This window comes from Mesoplodon densirostris, chromosome 4 (assembly GCF_025265405.1).
Source record: "Mesoplodon densirostris isolate mMesDen1 chromosome 4, mMesDen1 primary haplotype, whole genome shotgun sequence".
NCBI lineage: Eukaryota > Metazoa > Chordata > Mammalia > Artiodactyla > Ziphiidae > Mesoplodon > Mesoplodon densirostris.
In genome coordinates this window covers 143,890,053-143,913,911 of record NC_082664.1, presented here as the reverse complement: position 1 = coordinate 143,913,911, position 23,859 = coordinate 143,890,053, and the positions used below count along the sequence as shown (strand labels likewise).

The 23,859-nt window shown below is 42.5% G+C and overlaps 1 protein-coding gene across 4 annotated transcripts in view; it reads left to right on the top strand.

Annotated features, from left to right (window-relative positions):
* The window catches only part of NTRK3 (neurotrophic receptor tyrosine kinase 3), a 372,061-nt gene extending 353,766 nt beyond the window's left edge, over nt 1–18,295 (top strand). For 2 of the 4 annotated variants that reach the window (XM_060095305.1, XM_060095304.1), the window contains 3 exons: nt 11,256–11,297; nt 14,946–15,104; nt 18,110–18,295. In XM_060095305.1, coding sequence (XP_059951288.1) covers nt 11,256–11,297; nt 14,946–15,104; nt 18,110–18,295 — 387 coding nt within the window. The remainder of the gene's footprint in view (nt 1–11,255; nt 11,298–14,945; nt 15,105–18,109) is intronic. The other 2 variants (XM_060095307.1, XM_060095306.1) reach the window with 1 other exon arrangement.
* Nucleotides 18,296–23,859: the final 5,564 nt, after the last annotated feature.

Below are 23,859 nucleotides of genomic sequence, written 5' to 3'. Positions count from 1 at the left end.
CTAACGCTGTATCATGATGTTATACTGCCTTTGCTGTACGATCTGCTTAAGGGTGGGCCACCTTCTGTTCCCATTCTGGGGACCTGTTTCTGCACCCAGCAGCGTTTTGTGGGTTTTTTTTTTTTGCGGTACGCGGGCCTCTCACTGTTGTGGCCTCTCCCGTTGCGGAGCACAGGCTCCAGACGCGCAGGCTCAGCGGCCATGGCTCACAGGCCCAGCCGCTCCGCGGCATGTGGGATCTTCCCAGACCGGGGCACGAACCTGTGTCCCCTGCATCGGCAGGTGGACTCTCAACCACTGCGCCACCAGGGAAGCCCCCAGCAGCTTTTTTAATGGGAGATCTTATGCTTTTTCAACAGCATTGAGTAGAGCATGCAGGGTGCAAAGTTTGTTAGAGGCTTTAGGTCTTACCTTCCACTGACCCAGAAACAGCTACCTGCCTTTTCCAACCTCTGGCCCAGAGAGATGAGAGATGTGTGAGTCACATGCATCATGAATGACCCGAGGGTTCTCACAGTGAGGGAAATGGGAAGACCGCAGCTGGCCAAACCTCTTTTAGAGACAGTTCGGAAGCAGCCCCTCATGATGGCAGGTGTCAGACCAGCACAGAAATCCCTGTCATTGTAGGAAATAATGCTATACGTCAGTACTTTCAATGGTAGTCTCATGCTACTGGCTAGGCTTTATAAACATTCTCTAAATAGCCCTCACACATTCTGTCTGAGATAAAGATCAGGAGCACCAAACAGAGGCTGTTTTAAGCTGTCTGTTTCTGGGACAGCTGATTTGGGACCCTCGCAATGGAAGGGCAAGAAGGTGTTCCCACGACCCAGGCACTGGGTCTGCATAACAGACATTATAAATGGCGGGTCAAGTGTGCCAGGCTGTTGGAATCTTGAAATTAGAGAAAAAAAAAAAAAAAAAAAGCCTTCAGTTAAGAAGGCCACATAGTCTAGCCTCTCATTCAAAGCTTAAGAGGTGGGGACTCAGCCTGAGCTTATTTACAGATAAGGCCTCATTGGCTTTCAAGGAAGGCTATTCCAGCGATTATTAGAAAAGCTCTTTCTCTCATGGAGCCATTGGTGCATATTTGCTGTCTGTTCACCCCTGCTCTTGGATGGAAAGCCCAGGCTCATAAGATGATATCATAAAACTAGAATCGTGATTAAAGAATTCAATGCTGTTGTCTTAAGGCTGGTGGGATATTCATTCAATAGGAAGTATTATTGCTATTGTTATTAATATCTCTGAGAAGATGGCTGGAGGAGACTATTATAATTCGGTTTGCTTTTGGAGGAAAAAGATCCCATCTTAGTCTTTGCTTTTTAAAATTCATATTATCTTGTTCTCCCTTTTTTCTCCTGAGGCCTCTCTCACAGGCTATGCAGCCACTAACTGGACCAGTCTTGTCTTCCCTGAGATTCACATTAGGTGCACTTCCTAAGTGTCTAAACCCTGCTTTGGTAAACAGCCACATATTCCAAGGATCCGGGTTCAGTGGCCACACTGCTCCTGGAAGCTCCTTTTAGCCACTCCCAGTGTTTGTAGGTCAAATTGTCTTGAACCCAAAAAACCCCTAGTGAGAGAGATTTGGAGTGTGGCAGTGGATTAACTTTTAGCTTGGCCTCTATCCACCATGGACTTGCTGACATTCCATTCTTGAGATGGTTTCCTTATCCATAAATCAAGAATGGTGTCTCTTTGTTGTAAGGGTCACTGAGCAGAATCCAAGGTCCAAGTCCCTGGAAAAATTGAGAGGTGCTATTCATTCATTAAACATAGATATTGAGAAATTAACATCTTTCAAGAAAGATTTTGATCCAAAGTCACATGCATGAGCATGTGTACTGAAAACCCACCATGCCTCTGTTCCATTTAATATCTCATTTAGTGTCTGTACATGTTCTGTGTAGCTGCATTATTGTCCCCATTTTATACCCTAGAAAGCTGAGTCTTCAGAGGTCAAATACATCCCCTAGGGTTGCTTAGCTAGTGAAGGGTATTGGCCAAGTTATAAATTATCCTTTTTGCTCTGCTGGATCTTCTGTTTCTTCATCCTATAGACACATTTTCAATAGCAGTTGTTATATTTTTCAGATTTGGGGAGGCCTCTAAATATTTAGCAAAGCCATTCTTGCTTGAAAGGGATTATCTTACTTTTGCTAAATAAATCTGAATCTAAACCAAAACTTATCAGAGCTTGAGCTGTACAGGGTAAATTAAAAATCTAGATTGATCACAAAGAGGCTTTATCCTCCTGCCTTCCTTTACCTATTGATGTTTATTTTAGCAAGCACTTGGGGTCTGAATGGATCAGTCTGGATCCAGTGTGATCCATGGATCTGAGCTGAGCTGAGATCTCCAGCTTTGTTCAGCAAGTTAGGCCCTTTTAACAACATCCCTCAAGTTTGTTTCCATGAGAAGATATGAGTGCAGCCAGGAGGCTCCACGTCTGGGCATTTGGAAAAGAAAACCAGAGCCAAGTCATTTTTCAGCCCACATCTTTGAACTTGCAGTGTAAGCTCTATAAAAATATACATTGTTTGGGGAAGTAAAGGACAATGAGTTCTCAGAATGAGTGCCAGCATTTAGGCAGGATTTAGAAAGAGGAAAACAAAAGGGGAAGTTATAAAAGGTATGTGTCCTGAGGCTTCCATCTGAGAACTTGCTCCGGGCAGATGCAGCTCTAGGTAAGAGAGTTGGGCAGAATCACAATGGGCCCCTTTATCCTCTAGGTTCACACTGCTAAACAACTTGGCTCTTAAAACTCCTTGTATTTTTGGAAAACTCCAGTGCTTTTTCCTAATCCTGGGGCTAGAGGCTCAGCCTGAAACATCCATTCCACCAAAGTTCTCCTAAACGGACGTTTCTTGCTTAAGCCCTGCTTGGAAGGCGGGAGCAGTGCTATAATAGTGTCTTTGTGAGTTTCCTCTCCACCTTCCCTCCAAAGAATTCCAAGCACCCATTAGACCTGGGGCCGTGATCTTCAGTTTGTGTCTATAAGAAGTTACCTAATAATTTGCCCTACTTGATTGGGAAGAGGAAGAGAGACAAAAAGAACACAAAAGCAATTTTGCCTTATTAAGTCAGAAGTCTGATGTCACTGTAGAAAATCTCAATCTTTTGTATAAAGGTTTCATCATGAAATCTCTGCAACTGGTATGAAGCCACAGACAGACACATATTTATGAGTGCACACACACATAGATTGTAGGTCTAAACCAAACAAATACTCAAGCTAATATATCCCGAAGGCACACACCATTACAACAGGAGGAAACTCAGAGTTCTGCCAGGTGACCCAAAGTCTGTACACATCAGTGAGAAAAGGAGACTATAGATCCAAAATTTAAACTTCATGAGATTCAATCTGTGTGTTTTGATTTGTACACCTTTATGTATGTATGCTCTTCTCCACTAAAATGTTCACATTGAGAACAAGATTCTTTGGAACTTTAGTTCCATTTCATTTACTCTCCTTAGTGACCTTGGACAAGTCACTGCCTCTCTTCCAGCCAAGGTTTCTATGCCCTTAGGGGGATTAGGTAATTTCCAAGGCCCTTCCCAGCCCTGTGTGTTCATGAGCTATAGCTTTAGTGTTTAATCTCTCCTTTCAGACCCTGGATCCTAAAGAACTTGGATTTGAGGGGCTGGACAGTGTGCAGTTGCAGCGCAGACTGGTCCCCTAAAGATGCATCAGGAATCCAGATGGCATCTGGAGGGAAAGAGTATAGGTTCAGACACCCAAAGAAGCATGCCTAGTGAATGGTCAAATTTTAGAGCTGGGCAGGGAGGTGAAAAGCTGGTTGAAAATACAGCATCCTCAACTCAGAAGACCACACTGGAGAAAGTGAGGGGAGAAGGGAAGAGGAGGAGGAGAGAGAAGTTAGAACTTAGAGAGTTCCCTGAGGGCAGGCTGCCATTTCAAAGGCTCCGAGGGCCTCCCATATATGTGGGGACAGAGCTATTAGGAGAGCCCAGCAGTTGGAGTGGGGCGGGCAATGAGAAGGTTAATTCCAGGAATGAGGGCTCTGCCATTCTGGCGAGTTTTGAGGCTGTCAGCAAAGCTAACCAACTGGTTTAGAGTGAAATCATTTATTTTTGCTATCTTGGAGACAGGATGCAAGGACTTTGATATATATATACAATGGACTATTACTCAGCCATGAAAAAAAATGAAATAATGCCATTTGCAGCAACATAGATGCACCTGGAGATTATCATATTAAGTGAAGTAAGTCAGACAGAGAAAGACAAATATCATATGATATCACTTCTATGTGGAATCTGAAAAAATGATACAAATGGACTTATTTACAAAACAGAAACAGACTCACAGACACACAAAACAAACTTATGGTTACCGAAGGGATTAGCAGGGGACCGGTAGATAAATTAGGAGTTTGGGATTAACGTGTACACACTACAATATACAAAATAGGTAAACAAGGACCTACTGTATAGCACAGGAAATTATATTCAATATCTTGTAATAATCTATAACGGAAAAGAATCTGAAAAACTACAGGTATGTGTATATATATATGTGTGTGTGTGTGTATAACTGAATCATTTTGCTGTACACCTGAAACTAACACAACATTGTAAATTAACTATACTCCAATTTTAAAAAATGGTTAAAATGAAAAAAAAAAAGCAAAAAAAAAAAAACTTTGGGCCTTTCCTCCTACATTTAGGTCATTTATTTCAAGAGGTATCAGAGGGAGATTTCACCAACTTCATATGTTCAGGGCATGAGCGACAGACCTGTGTTTGTATCCATGACTGTACTCACATGCATGTGATTGACATGCACATATGTTCATCTAAAGAGTCTCCTTCTCGATGTATGGATGTATGTGTCTGTATTGGATGTAGCTAATACTGATATGCAGCCCGTGTGGATGAAAACCCCAGACCCTCGGGAATAAGAGTGGCAGTGATTTTAAAGACTGTGTTTAGTGGCTGGGACTCCTACCTGGGGCATGTTCAAGGTGACTGCCCCCCGCCCGGCTGATGAGCTGCTCAGACGAGCAGAGCTGGGTGTAAAAGGCAAAGCTACTGGGGCATATGAGAAACCACGAGACTTCCCAGGGGATGAAGAAAGCATATATGCTAAGCCTTTTATTTTCCTTAATGGATATGGAGACTCTTCTATGTGCTGAGACATGCAATTAAGAGAGATTCAAATTGAATAAATAGGGCTTTCCTGGTGGTGCAGTGGTTGAGAGTCCGCCTGCCGATGTAGGGGACACAGGTTCGTGCCCCGGTCCAGGAAGATCCCACATGCCGCGGAGCGGCTGGACCCGTGAGCCATGGCCGCTGGGCCTGCGCGTCCGGAGCCTGTGCTCCACAACGGGAGAGGCCACAACAGCGAGAGACCTGCGTACCGCAAAAAAACCCAAAATTGAATAAATAAAAAATAATGACACCATAAATGACAATCTTTATGATAATCTCCTGATTAGGGTATTTTACCATTAATGTACATTGCAAAGTTTCTATAACTCTTCAGAAAGCAACTGCCATTCTTATCTGCTTTAACAGATTTTGACATGGCCCATATAGATTAGTGATTCCAGAGGAGGCTTGAATCCTTCCATTGGTATCAATAATGCCCTGTATTTGCTCACCTTTGCTGGGTCCTTATTTCTTTATCTGGAATATATGGGTCACTTTGTCTCCTTTATACCTTGTCAGAGTTATGTGAGGATAGACATTTTGAACTTCTGGGAGAGAAGCGGGCTTCTGTATGTCCTTTGAAGAAGCTGCCTCCTTTTCTGTGTGATTAGATGCAGAGACCTGAGAGCCTTCTCGAGCTCAGCTGAGTTTCTCTTTAACCCACAGCAGTGGGTTCCCTCTGACTGCAGGGAAGTTGGCATCATTCTATGGAAATAAGCAAGACAATTTCCTTGTTCAGGAAAGGCAGGCTGCGAACAGAAGGGATGGCTGTGTGGAGGGGGGGAGGGGAGAGGTTTGCCTCCCACCAGGAACACTCTGCCCCAGGGCATCCTGCCCCCAGAAGGAAAAGGAACCTGGCAGCCTCTGCAGCCACCCTGCTTTTCCACCCTTCAATCCCACTTACTCCTGGCCCTCAGGGCAAGGCTGGGAGTGAAAGCTGAAGGCTTGAATGAAAGAAATGAGGCTGGAGGATTTCAGGCAAGCACCTGAGGCTGGAGGTGAGGCTGTGGTTTTTGCTCTCCTCTTTTCACATTCTCTCCCAGGATATAGCTGCAGGCCTGAGGATGGGTGGCATACAGCCTTGGCGAAAGATAGAAGTTAGCAGAGAGACTCTAAACTTTACACTCTAGATGCCCGGGCTCTATACCTGTCATCTTCAAACTTTAATGCCCCTAAAAGAATTTTGAAAAACCATGTATGTCCCTTTGCATGTTTTAAGTTGCCATCTAAAATCGTCACCATACTTTTAAGTATGTCATTTCCACAGCGCTGTAAATATTGACATTAAAAAAATACATCGCTCCTTTAATGCTAATGAACTTTAAATACCAGAGCAATTTGACCTATCATCTATAAAACACATGAACAAGTACTTAAACACTCAGGTTCCTTTCACAGAGTTTATTCATTTGTCCTCTGTAGGTTTTCTATCCTAAGATTTAGAATGAGTGAGAGATTTGTCTTTCCTTTTGAGAGGGGCAGGCATGTGTGTGTGTGTGTGTGTGTGTGTGTGTGTGCATGCACAGTTGGCAGGGAAATTGCTGGACCACAGTGGGTTCTCAGTGTTAGAAAAAATTCATAAGAGAGTTGAGGATCTGCATAATCCTTCAAAACTATCCTTACCTGGGTACCCATTGGAAAGACTTCATGTATCTCCAAAGTTATGTTATTGACAACATTTCAGTGGGCACTGCAGTCTATCTCTGCCTGTTACACTCCATGGAAATTTTAGGCAATTACCCTTTAGGGGGAGTGAGAACCACCTGAGCTATATGTAAAGAGAGCATTTCCCTGTTGACAATAACAAAAGAATGGAAAGAACCCAGTCCTATCAATAGTGGATTGATTGGATAAACTGTGGTGTGATCATGCACATGGAGTCCTATCTAGCTATAAAAGGAATGAGAGAACCCCAGTGGGGAAAAAAAGTAAAGTATGTAACAGGTATGGTATCCTACTTTCATTTATGAAAGTGAGGAAAATGAATATAATCCATATTTGCTTATGTTACAAACAATAAAAGAATAAACTAAAAACAAACATAAAATGGTTGCCTCTGGAGGAGGAGGAGATCAGGGTGAGGAGAGTGAACAGAGATGGAACTAGACTTAGATTTCATGTACCTTGATTTTTTGGTTTGACTTTAAAACCATGTAACGGTTTTTGCATCTTTGTAAAACATTATGTCGAATGGGAAAGAAAAAGCAAAGCAATTCTTAAAAATCAAAAGCAAAATGAAACAGATAAACCTGTGTATTAGGTTGGTGACTTCGTCACTCAGAGAGGAATTACTTCACGTGACTTTAAAACCTAGCAATGTTTTAGGTATGTCCCTAGTAGGTATACCTTAAAGATGAAAAGAACTGCAAAGACTGTAGACAGCTTTCAGCAATCATGTTGTTAGTAATGATACTTGAACTGAATTTGAAATATATATATTAGGATAAAGCAAGTAAGTAATACTACTAATGTAAGAATCAAGATTTTCAGCATAAGAAAAAAAATATGGATATAAAACCCAAGTCAAGTAAAAGCTCTGTAATCCTAAATTTGAGTTGGAAAAATCAATATAAACTCCTGAAGTATTTTCTTTCGAAAGAAAAGTTTTTCCTAGTTATTTCCATTATAAGGACCCAGAAATTCTGACCAACCCAACAGCAGTGAGCATTCCTGGCTTCCATAGTGTGGTCTCTAAATTCCATTGTCCACCAAAAGGATCCAGGGTTCCTTGAAAAAATGACTGAGTCTAGGGCCAGGGCAGCAAATGGACAAGATGAGCCTAGGATATTTTTTCTTGTCCGAAAGCAAGGATGATATCAAAGACCATTGGTGTTTGGTGAGAGGTGCCAACTTGAAGAGGCTGCTACTGGCCAAAGATTGAACAGTGAACATCAAAAAGAGCAATTATAATTGATGGAAACACTTCAAATGTATTAACACACACACACGCACAAGCGCACAAAGAATTGATGATGCTTCTCAAGACCAAACTAAAACAAAACAAACCTCTCTCACTGGTCACCTTTGGAGGATGCTACGGAAGGGACTCATTATTCTGAGAACTGGTAAATCAAAGGAGTTTCTAATATAAACTGTTATCAGTGTAACCAAATAGTTAGTTAGTGAAGGAAAGTTTTTTTTTTTTTTTTTTTTTTTGCGGTACGCGGGCCTCTCACTGCTGTGGCCTCTCCCATTGTGGAGCACAGGCTCCGGACGCGCAGGCTCAGCGATCATGGCTCACGGGCCCAGCCGCTCCGCAGCATGTGGGATCTTCCTGGACCAGGGCACGAACCCGTGTCCCCTACATCGGCAGGCGGACTCTCAACCACTGCGCCACCAGGGAAACCCTGAAGGAAAGTTTTTATTCATAGAAGATTTCCAACTAATCTATGCAGAGGGAATGCTAGAATTAGAATGTCACCCTTTTAAGGCCACTAGTGAAATAATGGATCTGGGCAATGATCATCAGCGGCCGCTGACATCGTTAGGTAATAGGCAACTTTGTAAAGGCAGATCAGGCTGACAGCACCCGAATACACAATAACAGAGGTGATGGAAGGTATTACTCAAGGTAGTGTAATCCGAAGATCTCCAAGAAGTTATTTTATTTTTAGACTCATTTCTTGGAATTTTCGCCTTATTCCTATATATTTCCTATTTTAAGGCTCAGCTTTCAGTTCCTTAATGTATCTCATTGAGAGCTTGGATCATTAGCAAGAATTTCTCAGGCAGTGCCTAGGCAAATTACCTTATCTTCATCTGTGAAATGGGGATACTAGGGAATTCTACCACATAGGACGAGAGAGAGGATTAAATGTGGGGTGTGTGTAACATCCAGTGGCTGATATTTAGTGTGCATTAATTAGGACTATTCCTTTTTTGTTGTTGTTTTTGTTTTGCGGCACGCGGGCCTCTCACTGCTGTGGCCTCTCCCGTTGTGGAGCACAGGCTCCGGATGCTCAGGCTCAGCGGCCATGGCCCACGGGCCCAGCCACTCTGCGGCATGTGGGATCCTCCCGGACCGGGGCACGAACCCGTGTCCCCTACATCGGCAGGCGGACTCTCAACCACTGTGCCACCAGGGAAACCCAGGACTATTCTTATTAAGATTATTATTTCAGCCCATTGCTTGCCTGGCTAGGTTTCACCATGGGGATATTTGTCAGTATTTTTTTTTTACCAAGGAAGGATTTGACCACTACCTTTCCCAGACTGTATCTCTCCAATGTGGGAGAAGGACACAAGAATGCAGGTAGCTCTGAAGGAAAGTCAGTGTAGTCTAGGTGGATCTATGGGAAATATGGACAATCTAGGAAATCAGGTTTGTTCTGCTGCTCACTACACATAGGGCACAGTCATTGCACTTTATGTGTATTATTTTTTGTATTTAGTGATGCTCAGTTGGTTTTTATATACATCATCTCACTTTAGATACGGCCGTTGCTTGAATCCTATGTTGAAGATGAGGAAACTGAAATTCAAAGAGATTAAGAGCTTGTCAAAAGTCACATCAGAATAAGCTTCTGACTTCCAACTTATTACTTTTCATTGTTATATCACAGTTCACTTGAAATGTTTTAGTCCACTTCTGAAGGAATGTCATATAAACTTCACCCACATTGGTGGTGCCGCCCAGAGAAAATCTTGATAAATTAGTGGTACCTCTGTGGCCAATTAATACCCTTCTGATAATTTCTGCCCAGACGCTTAAGCTCATCAAAGTTTACACCAGCACACTCAAATTTCTCTTACGGTAAACTTGGAAATTTCAATTTGGAATGGCTCTTCCGGATTGTGTATAAAATCATCAAATGAGGCAAACAACCAGCATCAATTTGGAGAAATCTGTTATTTACCATTTTTCGTCAAGAAAAATGTTCCCATATTCCTAACCTCTTTTTCTTTTTATTCAAGAAACCAGGTACAATAAACCATTCCACTAGATTCTATCAAAAACCCAATTTTTCCTCAAAAGTAATATTTTGATTTAGAATGTAAATAAATTAGGTCCACTGGTTTTCCTTTAGTCATATGTGTATTTTTTTCTTTTATTGTTTAAAATTTTCAAATGTGGCACACGATTATGATAAAATTACAAACAGCATAGAAATACATACTATAGTAAAAAAAAAATGGAATTTTCTCTTTAGTCGGTTCTCACTCTCACTTTCCTTTCTAGAGAAAACCACTGGTTTAATGGCTATATTTCTGGACCTTTTCTATGCATTTACAGAGTTATATACTACATTATTGCCTTTTAATATATTTGCTTATGCATACACATTTTTACATAAATGAGAATGCTAATATATATTTTTAATGTTTTGCATTTTCATTTACTATATCCTAGACGTATTGACATATCACTCTACATAACTCCACTGTATTCTTTTTAACTGCTGCATATACATTTCATGATGAACAAATTGCTGCCCTTAAAAACAATGAAATAAAATATCTTCAACGAAGTATTTTTACTTACATGAGCAAGTATTCTCCCAAGACTTCTAGAAGTGAAATTGCTGGATTAAAAGACACTTAACATCTTTAGTGTGGACAGATTCTGCCAGGCTGCCCTCAAAAAAGGCTACCCCAGTCTTAGCAAGGAATAACTCTTCCTCAGGACCTCTCATGCACTGGATAATACCAGTCTCTTCATTTCCCCCACATAATATTAAAAAAATGTGTCTTTTATTGTTTTAATTGACATTTCTTCACGTGTTTGTGGCCATTTGTAGCTGTTTTGTGAATCATCTACTCTTACCCTTGATTCATTTCTCTGTTGGATTTCTTATTCTTAACTAATTTAAGGAAGCACTTTATAATATATGGATTTTAATTCCTTGTTACATATATTGCAAATATTTTCTCTGTCATTTGTCTTTTAACTATGCTTATTTTGTACTTGGCCATGCAAAAGTATTGAATTTTATACCAGTGGTGTCTCTGAATTCTGTCCTTTATGGCTCCTTGAACATGTGTCTTATTTAGGGAGGCCTTCCTCTCCTGAGGTTATCCAAATACTTTTCTAAGTTTTCTTCTAATATGCTTATTGTTTTGTTTTTTATGTTTAGCTCTTTAATCCATCTGGAAATGATTTTTGTATATGGTGTGAGGTAGGTATCTAAGTGTACTTTTTAAATGAATAGTTCATTGTCCCAACACTGATTACTAACCTATCATTTCATATATTAAATTCCAGTATTGATACATGGGTCTGCTTCTGGACTCTATTTTGTTCCATTGATCAGTGAAATTGTCTATTCCTATGCCAGTAACACAGTGTGTTCATTCCTGTAGTTTGATAATATGTTATGCTATCTGATACAGCAAATATCCCTTGTTGTTCTATCTCAAGTATATCTTAGTTTATTTTAATCAAATAGTTACTCCTCTCGATGAATTTTGGTATCATATTGTCAGTTTTCATATATCATTCCATTGAGGGTTTTATTTAGATTGTGTTGAATTTTTAGATTAATTTTAGGGAAGAATGAGAGGTTCATGATATTGAGTCTTCCTATCTAAGGAAAAGACAATCTTTCCATGTATTCAGATCTTCTTTTATGTTTTTCAATACTTTTCTTTACATAGACCTTGTATATTTTCTGCTAAGGCTATACCTAGGAATCTTAAACATTTTGTTGTTGTTGCTAATGTACGAGCATGTTTATTTTCTATTGAATTTTGAAGTCATTTTACTAGTGCATGAGAATAGTCTGATTTTTGTATATTCATTTCATGTCTGGGTAGCTTACTAAATCATATAATGGTTCTAATTGCTTTTTAGCTAATTGTCTTGAACTGTCATATCATATGCGAACAATGGTGTTTTGACTCCCCCTTTTCAGTATTTTTACCTTGTTTTTATTCCTGCTTTATTGTAGTGGCTAGGGCCACCTGAAAAGTATTGCATAAAATCAGTAATAGAAGATACCTTCTATACTTTCAATGTTTTATCAGTAAATATGATATTTAGTATATTAAATACAGGAAGTTACCTTTTATTACTAATGAATTAGGGCTTTTAATCAGTAAAGAGTGTTGGTAATTTTGGGCATCTTTTGAAAGAATGGCTTTTCTTCTTTTATTTTTACCTTATGTTTACTTTGTTTCTTCTCTTGGAATTTCAGAGTTCCTGTGAGGATAATATGTGATTAGTTTTTATAAACGCCTTTTAGATAATTGAAAATAATATGCAACTTTTTCAGGAGGCTGAAATATACATGCATCACTCATATATATCAATTAAAACTCATTATTTTTATTTTTTAAATGTATCTTTATTTTTGTTGTCTTCTTGATCTATCATCTTGCAAAATAAGTGTTTTAATTTTCCATTGTAATTGTAGCTTTGTTTTCCTTTATTTATAACCTGTTTTACTTGTTATACATTTTTGTTGCTATCTTAATTGGAGCAAAAAATTTCATAATTTTCATAATGGCGAATTTTACCATCTTCAAATATAATATAGACCACTTTGTATCCATTTAGTCCTTGGCTTTCTGAAATTTTTTCATATATGCATTCAATTTTGATATGTTCTATATTTAATATATGACATATATTCAATATACTATATATGAATTATATTTTCAATGTATATTACACATATTGAATATTATCTATTCAATATATATTATATATTCAATTATATATTGTAATATATTATTATGTATAGTGAATATTATACACATTGTATATTCAATTTTTTTTACTGTTTGTTATATTTTTGCATTCTTTCAAAAGTTTCAGTATTTTCAAAATTCTTTCAAAATTTTCAGTATTTTCTGTTATTTCCTTTTAAATATGTCTTTTCCAGATAACATGCATCTTGATTTTTTAACATAAATGTTTCTCTTATTTAAGAGGTATCATATATAACCCATTAATTCTTATTGTTTATAGTGATATTATTTAAACTTCTTTTTCATTTTTTGCTATTCACTATTATCCCTCCCCCTTTTTGTAGTCTTTTTGGTATTGGTTAGAGATTTTTGGTTCTATTTTCTTGAAACTGGTTTGGAAGCTATATGTACTATTTCTATTCTTTTAGAAGCTACTTTAAAATTTTAGCAAGCACATTTAAATTTAAACTGTTATAATCAACAACTGATGACTTTCTGTAAGCTCCCTTGCCCTTCCTTCTAAAAGACAGAGCCCTTATCAGGCTTTTGATTATTTCCCTACCTACTCGTCTGTGCACTTATTGTTGAAATTATCTGGACATTTCATTCCAGAATATTGTTAATAATAGCAGAGATAGTACTATTTGTATTATTACTATTATTATTTACTTTATGCCTCTATTTTACAGGAATCATTTATTAGTAATTATATTACATTTTACTACCACATTAGTGACCATTATTTAGATTTAAATTTTGTTTTTTGTGGCTTATTTGCTTTGTACTGTTTGTTATATTCCAAGTCACCGTATATTTTAGATTCTTTTTCCGTTTTTCTGGAGTACATCCTCAATTAATTTTTTCTTCTTTGTTTTTCTCAAAGGCTATGAGTGGTAAACTTTCTGAGTCTGTTTGTCTGAAAGAAACACCTTCATTTGTCTTTACATTTGATACAGAGCTACCTTGATTATAAAATCCCAGGTTGAAAACAACTTCTGCAAATCCATATTATCATTTATCTTCTAAAATACTTCAAGTGGATAAGGCAAACACGATCTCTTTTTTTTTTAGAAACAAGGTTGCCCATTGCCAACAAGTCATTCTTTCTTAAGTGTTTATGATTATAATTCCTCCAACTGGCCCATCATAAAAATGAGAACTTTGATTAATACCAGTAGTTCATCAGGACATTTATAGAGAGCTTCTTCTATCAGTCGAAAGCAGTTTTCTAACAAGTTTCATGTATTAGCCAGAAGTTCCAATTTCTGATGCTCTATTTATGAATGATACAGTTAGTTCCTGAGTTCTAAAACATGCTGTGAATTTTCTTCCACTTATGCTAATAATATGTCTAACCTCCTGGGCAGTGAGGATTTCCCTAATGTTTTTTCTCAGGAAAGTGTACCCTGAATGTCAGTCACTTCCTCTTGCCCTTGGCTGTCAGATCTGTAAACCCACAGGTGGCTGATGTCCTCCTCGAGCTATTTTAAAAAAGCACTTTCCTTACTGGCCTTTGAGATCTTGCTAAGAACGCTTGTGAATTCTCTTCTGGTCCACCTGATTTCTCATTAGCATGTGGTCTTTCATACTTTTGAACTTCCCTATCCCCTTCACTCAGAACACTGAGTTCTAAGTAACAGTGAGAAATTCAAGATTGTCAGATAAAGCTAAAGTCATAGTAATAATACAGATTAGATGCACATGGACTATGCTGTGCTTTAACCTCCTTGGCCAAGGAGTCTAACCTAATATCTGCAAATACTCTGATACTTGGTAGCCTTGCTCAGTGATTCCGTGGCTTCCCTCTGGACTCCCTCTCAAGGTTAGATTTGATTGTAGTACCAGATTCTGAAATCTTCTCTCCCACTTCAAGTCATCTTGTAATCTTTCTTTATATTCCATGCCAAGGAATGTACCTTCCCTTAGGTGTTATCTCTAATTGCTACTCTAGCTGCCTGCAGTATCGTAGGCTTAATCTCCACTGGCCCCCCACACCCATCACAAAAGTTGCATCACATTTGGCTATCTTAGAATAAGATGCATCAAGAGGGCATCTGCCTATGAAGAGTGCAGACTGATGTGACTGATTCTGGCAATCTGGTCACTGTGTGTGCTTCTGTCTCGACCCCTTTTAGGTGGGAGGACACACCATGCTCCCCATTCGTTGGATGCCCCCTGAAAGCATCATGTACCGGAAGTTCACTACGGAAAGCGATGTGTGGAGCTTTGGGGTGATTCTCTGGGAGATCTTCACCTATGGAAAACAGCCATGGTTCCAGCTCTCAAACACAGAGGTACAGAAAGGGGACAGATGGGAACCTTGATTTGGAGGAAGACTGATAAGAGACATCTCAGGCCAGCGCTTAGAGTGTGTAAAACATTAGGTGGGGTTTGGAGCCAGCAGAGCAAATGTTGGCAGAAGCAGAAGGAGAGACCTTCTTGGTAGAAAAAAATTATAGCTGTAGGAAATGTGCTGTGATTGTCAAGAGAGCATGAAATTAGATGTCGAAATTGAGATGCAAGTCACGGTTCTGTTTGCTCTGCTACACTTAAAAATCACAAATGTTTCACTAAGACAGAAAGTGAAAACAATAAACAACTATGAGTTTTTCAGTTGTGCCATCTTGTGGGAACACCTACTATGCCCAAGTCATCTGGGTCCCCAAAGGCTTTAGGTAGACCAGGCCCAGAGATGTGCAGGAAGGTGAACTGGGAAGGCAAATTTCATGTTACTGATAGAGCTGTGTGTGGACTTCCAGGAATAAGATGAATCATAACAGTAAATGTAATAATACACACATTATGTATTTTATACTTTTGATTTACAATATTAATAAAAAATGCTAGTCATCAAATTTAATAATATCTAACATTTAGTGCCAGGCATTTTCCTAAGCACATTAGCCTATATTAACTCAGTACTTTTCACACAAACACTTGTTGAAATTCAGGACAAAGGAAGGGGCGCTCCTTGGGGTTCTGGAATGGACTGGCCAGAGGTGAAAGCATCAGCCTGGAGAAGGCTTGGGCCGTGGTCCAAAGCAAGATGCTTCTCAGTGACATTGTGTCGTCCCAGGGAACTCAGTCCAGTTTGTAGACAGTAAAGGGCTTGGTTTCCCAACCCAGCAGACCTATAAAAGATTGCAGTTTATGGTCTTCTGTTTTCTGGGAAAACATGAACATGAGGACCTTTTAATATTAGAATCCTATCTGAATATTCCATAAAGTGTCTCTCTTCTTGGAAGTTATGTTCATTTTTGCTTTCCTATACCCTGACCGTTTAATTAAGTAAATGTCAAAGACTGAAAAGAAGGCATTTTATTACATTTGTAACATCTCATCATTTGCAAACTGAATGGGTCCTGACCACATTTCCCAAAATAGGACAAAATATTTTGACAACCTTTAAAAAAAATGTAAGTGTGTATATCAGAACTCATCTGTTGTGATGCTTTAAAAAATTATTGTTTTCCTGGGTAGGGGGTAGTGGTAAACATACACACACATACACATGCATGCATGCATATATACACATGCTTGTGTACACACGCTGGCACATTTGCATGCACTCAGGCACACAAGGCACCCTGATCACAGCCCCTATGTAGTTTGGTTGCCCTAGTAAAGAGGGGAATCTGGGCTGAGGGTTCTATTGGTCTCAGCAGATGATCTGTCCTGGATACCTAAACTGGCTTAGAGTAGCTAACGGGGCTCTTGTGGTCATCTCTGACACTGCTTGGTAAGGCACTGGCCTTGAAGATGGGCTTCCTACTCCCAGCCACCTCTTCCACTCTACCAACCCCTGCAGTGAAGTCCTGACAGTCACTGATAATGAGTTTCTCTATTGAAATTGACAAACTGGAGAGCCCCACATTGGAGGAGACACCACCCTTCAGTGCTTTTGATCTTAGCACTAGGCAGCGGCCACTGCAGTTTGAACTGGACCCCTTTTCATGGAGGTGAACATAATGGAAGGTGGAGACAGGGTTCAAATAAAAACAGGGAACAGGAGCAGCTGGAGACCTTTCAGGCTAGCAAAGAACAGAGCCTAGTGGGCCTTTGCAGACTCTGGGGTGACCAGGACCAGGAAAGTGCTAACACAGTGATTGTTTGACAAGCCATCTCAGAGTCAGAGTGACATGAGCCCACACTCCAGACAAGGCGCTGTTGGGGGCAGCCTAGGGAGATAAAAACTATATACAGATTAATGGGGGCAAAGAGAGGAAATAACATTTTTCACATACTCTACTAGAGAAAATTCTGTGTGATTTTATCATCACGGTCTGTCTTCAAAATGAGGAAACTGTGGTTCGGGGTACATACGTTGCCCAAGGTTACAGTGGGAGAGTTAGGCAGAAGTTAAAATAACCTGAGAACTGTAAGATTGAAAATTCACAGTGTCAGCAAAGAAATCTTTTTGAGGAATTGGAATTGAACTGCAAATTACAGGCGTGGTCCTGAAGGGCCAGCTGGGGATGGGCCACCTGTATGTTATTTGCTTCCTTCCTACGCCTCCCTATGGCCTCCCGTTTGGTACAGTGGCTCATACAATCCCTTTCCCTGGCCTCATGTGGTCCTTACAGCAGTCTTAGGAGGTGGTCAAGGGAGACATTTGATCCCCATCTTACAGGTGAGGATGCTGAGATCCTATGAGGTTAATTGACTTTCTCTGGACACCCAGCTGGGCAGTGGTGAATCAGGTGGTTAGTCCTAGTGTTAAGGACTTTTCAAGAAATGGAATACATGGTTTAGTGCAAAGAGCAAGGGAGGATGCGCCTCACTGAGGAAGGGACATGTGTAATGGCTTAGAGGTAAGCCTCACGTGTGCACCGAGGCTGTGCCTGGGAGGGGAGCTTGACAGGAAGTGGGAGCCACGGAGGGGCAGAGCTCCTTCAAGGGGGTTTCAAAATCATGCAGGCTCCTAAGAGGGGGTGGGACAGGTCAGATGCCAATCCCCACTGCCAAGTGGGAAATGAATGCAGCTCAGTCATCTAGATAAGACTCAGGACTAGAGAGGAAGAGAGAAGTGGAAGGAAGAGTGTCTGTGGGAGTTGGATGCCTGGGCTAAGAGATGGAGAATAGAGGGCAGCAGTGGGCTGGACCAGCCAGTGCTGGATCATGGCCCTTGGAACCCATGCACAGGACAGACGTGCAACTCTGGTCTCCAGCCCAGCCTCAGGAGGGTACCCCGCCTCTGCACTGAAGCTCATCAGTGAAGTCATTGCCTTCTGCTGCGCCTGAGCCACAGGGCCAAGGCTGAGCTTTGGTGATAACTTCCCTGTTCTCCTCCCTTTTTCAGGTCATTGAGTGCATCACCCAAGGTCGTGTTTTGGAGAGGCCCCGAGTCTGCCCCAAAGAGGTGTACGATGTCATGCTGGGGTGCTGGCAGAGGGAACCGCAGCAGCGGCTGAACATCAAGGAGATCTACAAAATCCTCCATGCTCTGGGGAAAGCCACCCCCATCTACTTGGACATCCTTGGCTAGTGGTGGCCAGTGGTCGTGAATTCATATTCTGTTGCCTCTTCTCTCCCGGCCTCACACCCCTTCTTTTCCACTGCACAGACTCTTTTCTTCCATCCTTGACTGAAGCAAACATCTTCATATAAACTCAAGTGCCTGCTACACATACAACACTGAAAAAAAAAGAAAGAATAAAAACCCTGTAAGGCAGTTTGGCATATATATATATATATATATATATATGTATTATATATATATATATATTATATATATATCTAATATATATATATATATATCTAACTATCTATCTATCTATATCTACAGAGAGATAACCTCTTCTCTAATGCACAGAGAAGCTGCTGATACACAAACCATAAGACTGTAACAACAACTCAGAAAATCTTAAGTATTATGAATGCAATTGAGACTTCCCTTAGACGCAGGCTGTGGCCCATGCTTCTTCAGCTCCGACTTCTGGGAGCAGAAGACCTTGACGATGCACAGAGACAATCTTCACGTTGGGACTGGAGGAGCTGGGGTGCCAATCACTGCTGCACAGGTGATCATCTGCACAGGTGTGTTAGCTCCAAGCTCTGCATATGTGCATGGGCAGATCTCATCGACAGGCTCAGCAAGGAAAGAACACCGAACCAGGGGCCTCTGGGACGCCTCACACATCCCCTGACCATCTGCTCCACGCCTTCCTCCTTTCCTCCCCCTCAAGACGATTTTCTAATTTGTCTTTTCTAGAAAGTATAGTCCTGATGCTTTGGGGGGTCAACAATGGCGCCTACAGGTAAACACTGAACAAACAACAACGACAGCAAAACACAAAACCATGGCGACAGTGGACTACATCCATCTTGTAAACTATGCTCAAGTTCCTTCCTAAATTTGAAAGAGATGTGTCATCTCTCCTCTGAACTTCAAGAACTGGACTTTCTGGATTTAAAGAACCACAGAATTAAAAGCTGAAATCTGAACCCTGTCAAGGCCCTGCCTCCTGTCTTTCCATCATTGGAAAGTCTCCTTGGCCACAACGCCGACATTCAGGCTATTGGAAAGTTAAGGGAGGTGTCAGACATCCCCCGTGTTGTCTGCACATGTGGGCACAGCAGGGTTCCAACGGCAGGAGGCTTCATTCTTTGCAGGTCTTATAAGGTCTGCCCCTCTGGGTCGTCTATTTCTCAACCCACCTTCTCTAGATTCTAGCTCCCACTTCCTGGGCCTCTAGGAAGTCCCAGGTAAACCCCACTGCCGAGAAAGGGGCCCAGGTCCGGCGAAAGGCTGGGACAGTGCTTGCTTCAGAGAGCCAGGCAGTGGAGTGGGCAGGAGCCGGGGGGTGGGGCGGGGAGAATCTGTTTGGCACCTACATCCGGCCCCTTGTCATTCTCCTCACGTTTCCAGCCCCTGGAAGGATTGATGCATCTGCCTTTGAGTGCTGTGAAAATGCAGGGTCTGAGAAATCACTTCTGTGGACTGGGGGCAGGGGGAGGGGCCGAAGCTGCTTGGGGAAGCATCCAACGCCTGGCCACTGCCGCAGGCTTGGCATCTTAATGAGGACGGAGCCCTGACCAGGGAGAGAGAAGGAAGCATCTGGGCTGGGGCCAGCTCCCTCTGCCCCGACACCAGGGGAATCACTGCCTTCCCAGCTGCCACTGTCAAAGACTGCGACAGGGGCGGATCTCTGGGCCCCCCGACCCATGACAACAAAATGCCCGTGGAAACCCACAGCCTAGCCCCACAGAGCCCTCCCGCTGGGGAGAAGAGGATGTGCTTCTCCCAGGCCACCTGTCCCTCCGCCTCACCCAAGCACAGAGCTACCGAATGGACTGGGCTTTGCCCAACTGGAGCCTCTGGGTCCCCCGACCTGCACCCCTCTTGGCCAGCTTAAGGGACCATCAGCAGCCTGGATGTTCTGGTCAGCTGCAGTGCAGGCATCCCGTGTGGGGTTTGGGACTGAATTCTGTGTTGGTGGTTTTGCTTCTTTTTTTAGACCCACAAATATTTTTATTCCGAGCTGTGCTCGGACTGTAGGCCACAGTGGCGGGGGGTGGGGGTGGGGGTGGGGGGGGTGGAGGCTTGCTTCAGGGATGGCTGAGGCTTCTGATCAGGGCTGGGAGGGGAGGGAGGGGAGTTGGAGTTGGGTGTGGCTTTTCTCTCCGTGCTGCGCTCCCAGCCCCGAGGACTTTGGAGGAGAGCTCTTGGGATGCACCCCCTCAAAGGAATCCTGAGCTATCCTATGGCAATCGCCCCCCTTGTCTTTGCACCTGGAGGGCCTTGGTCTCTTCCGGGGCTGTTAATGCTGGGTTGAACTCTGCAGTCTGGTTTGGCCCTAGCTAACTAAGGGAAAGTTGTTCAAGGAGGGAGCGACCTGGGGCAGCTGCGGGGAGGTGTCTCCTAGTGAGAGATGAGGCTCCAAGGCTCCTGTTGCTGCCACATCCTCCCCCATACAGACACTGTGTAGCTTCCATCTTCTTGGCTGTGTGTTCCTAGAACCTCAGAGTCCCTGATAGTCTGGAAGAAAGGGAGGGTGGGGAGGGATTGGTGGGCAATTGGGAATGCAGAATGTAGTAGGGTTTCAGCGCAGGGCGCTGCGTCCTCATGGCCTAATGGAAGTACACAATTCCTTTGCGGACAAGGAGACTGGTGTTATCAGACTGCCCTTGTCCGAGTCCCTTCAGCCTCTGTGTAGGCCTTGGGGTCACACCCTCGTCACGTCTATCGTAAGCAGCTGTCTCCTGTAAGACTCCAAGACAAAGGGTACAGGGTTGGAGGAGCAGAGGGGGAGGGCCTGCTTTCCCACTGCCCTTGCTGTGCTCTCTGTGTAGAGAGTCTGCATGTTGACTTACTAACCTCAGCAGGTGGAAAAAATAAAAAGTCTTTTTGGAGAGTGAAGGAGACAGAGAATGGGGCTGTGGAAATGGAAAGGGTACTCAGGGCTCTGGGGTGAGCAGAGAAGGTGGATTCTTCTGTAGAGGGAGGACTGAGAAGACTCCCCCGTGTCTCCGTTTCTCCATCTGCAAAATAAGAGGTGTGTTTGCTAATCTCCGGCCCCTTCTACATTCTGGAATTCTTAGACTCTAACAGCACCGACTCTCTGTGTCCCTGTTCTCAGGACCACTCTGGAATGCCAGGGCAGCCCTCTGCAGGCCTTGCGTGGGGTGGGGGCAGTTGCCTCAGAGGGCTCGTCGGCCTGGGCAAAGGTGGGTTCCAATAAGACTGTCCTCTCCTCCTTTGCAGTCACAACGATGCAGGGGCTGAAGTGCCCGAGGTTACTTTACGCCTACAAGGGGCATCTGGTCTCCTTCACCCTCCTAGACTTCCTACACAGGCAAAAGGCCCTGGTGAAGTGTTATTTACTTACTTATTTATTTTTAAGGAGCCTGAGGTAGTTAAATGGGTGTTGAAATGACAACCCATTAGCCAATATGGCCACTCCAGTCTACTTCAATCTCATCGCCTCCTACCAAACTCCACGGTTTAGAAGCCCATGTCTGAGCGACCGGGAAGGGGTGTAGCATCATGCAAGCTCCTTTGTAGCTGTGGTGGATGCTCCAGGTTCCCCAGGCTGGTCTCCCTGCCATGCCATCCTCACCTGGTCCCCTCCAGGACTGGGTGTGAGTGACCTGCTGTTGGATGCCCACCTTGGAGTAGGGTGCCATGGCCAAGGGTCCTTCCAGTTCTTTACTTTGGATGTGAACCAGATGCTGCCCTCTAATTATATCCCTGACCTCTGGGTGGATCTTGAGGGTCACTAAGCCTCATTTAGTTAACAGACAAAATCTTGATGCTTCCTCCTCTCAGAAGATTGTGCACAAATCATCCCTGGAGAGAGGCTTCCCGCTGGAGGCAAAGGATCCTTGGTCCCTCGGGGTTCAGGTTGAACATGACTCTTTTCCTCTGGTGATGCTTACTTTGCAGACTACATCAGTGCATGTATTTTTGGTGCTAAATACTACAGAAATCAACACCAATGGGAGAGCAGACTGCAGATTTCTGGGGTTGCACGAGACTCAACTCAGAAGCAAAAGGGGTCAGTCATGCCTGGAGAGTGCGGGATACATGGGAAGTTAGGTGGCAACATGGAGTGGTGGAAAGACCATCGAAATTCCTGGCTTTGCTCTAGTTACTCAGGTGGCATTGGCCAAGTCAGCTAACTTCTCAGATTATCAGATTTCTCATCTGAGACATTTAGAAGGTGGAAATAGGTATCTTTCAGGTCCCTTTCAGTTAAAAAATATTATGTTCTGGTCTCACTTTTTTTTTTTTAACTTGCTTGTTAGAAATAAGAGAGAAAATAAAAGATCGGTAACAATGGGGATGAGGGACAGTTATCAATGGTAAGAAACTGATTATAGAAGGCAAACAAGAAAGGCTCAGTGACTGTTAGATTTAAGGGCTGTTGGTGGAGGGAAGCCAGGCAGACAAGCCCAGGACCCGATTTTCATGCTCTTCAAGGAGGCTGCCACCCGGCCCCTTGGCTGACTGTCACCAGCCTGTCCTCCTCAACTGGCCATCCTATTCCCTTCAACACCAACATACCCAAAGTTGACAGAAACTATTCCAAGCTGTGGAGACAGGCCTGCCTACTGCTCAGGCAGGCCACTGGCAATCTGCACTCTGGGTCAAAATCCAAGAGATTTTTACCTTCACCTGCTATTGTGAGGAGCTAGGATGTTGGAAAGAGGGCATCATTTTAAGGTGCAGACTATTCACTAAAGTTCTTCTCCATTCAGGAGTGATGAGCGGCTTCTTTGCCGAACGTTTCCAAACCAAACAGCAGCAGTATTATTTGGACTTGAGGTACGGTTATTCCAATGGACAGTCTTGAGATCTGGGGTCTTTCTTGTGCTTTGCTCAGAGTCTGGAGCAGAGAAACATCTATAGATGTTTGTCCCATGAGCCCGTGTGTGTTGGCAGTCTAGACAGCTGCCCTCTAATGCCCCTGGGATGTCTATTATCAACTTTGGGTGAGAGCCAGCCTGCTAGAATATTCCATGCCATTTGCCTGAGAGCAAAAAATGCTGCTGTAGCCACTATGTTTTTGGTTCCTGGAGCACCAATATCTTCTTTGATACCATTTCTTTCTTTTTTTTTCTTGGCCAACACTTACTAGGTTTCAAAGGAAGATTCCAGGTTTTTGTATCATCATTAATATATCAATATAGCCTTCAGAACATGTTTGGGGATGCTTAACATCACCGGGAATGTCTTCGTAAGGAGAGTGTAGGCCTATATACATTGTATGCTTATATCTATATATTTAATTGGGATGGCTTCATTGAAGGTCCCCTTGGAGTCAGCAAATTGATTCCATCATTCTTCATCTCTTTGACCCTTACATTTCTCAGGGATGAGAAATCCAGAGATGGACTGGCCTAAGACATTCAGAAAGGTCCTGATGGGAAATCTGGCATCTTGTAAAGTTTCATCATTTGGTGCTCCCTGAATTAAATTATGCTGACGACAACATTCTGAGCATCTGAAAATCACTCTTCCTGGTTGATAGATCACATAAGAACTAACCGTTTCTACCACATCACATCCCATTTCGGGGTTGGTATTGAAATCACCAGCACTGCAGG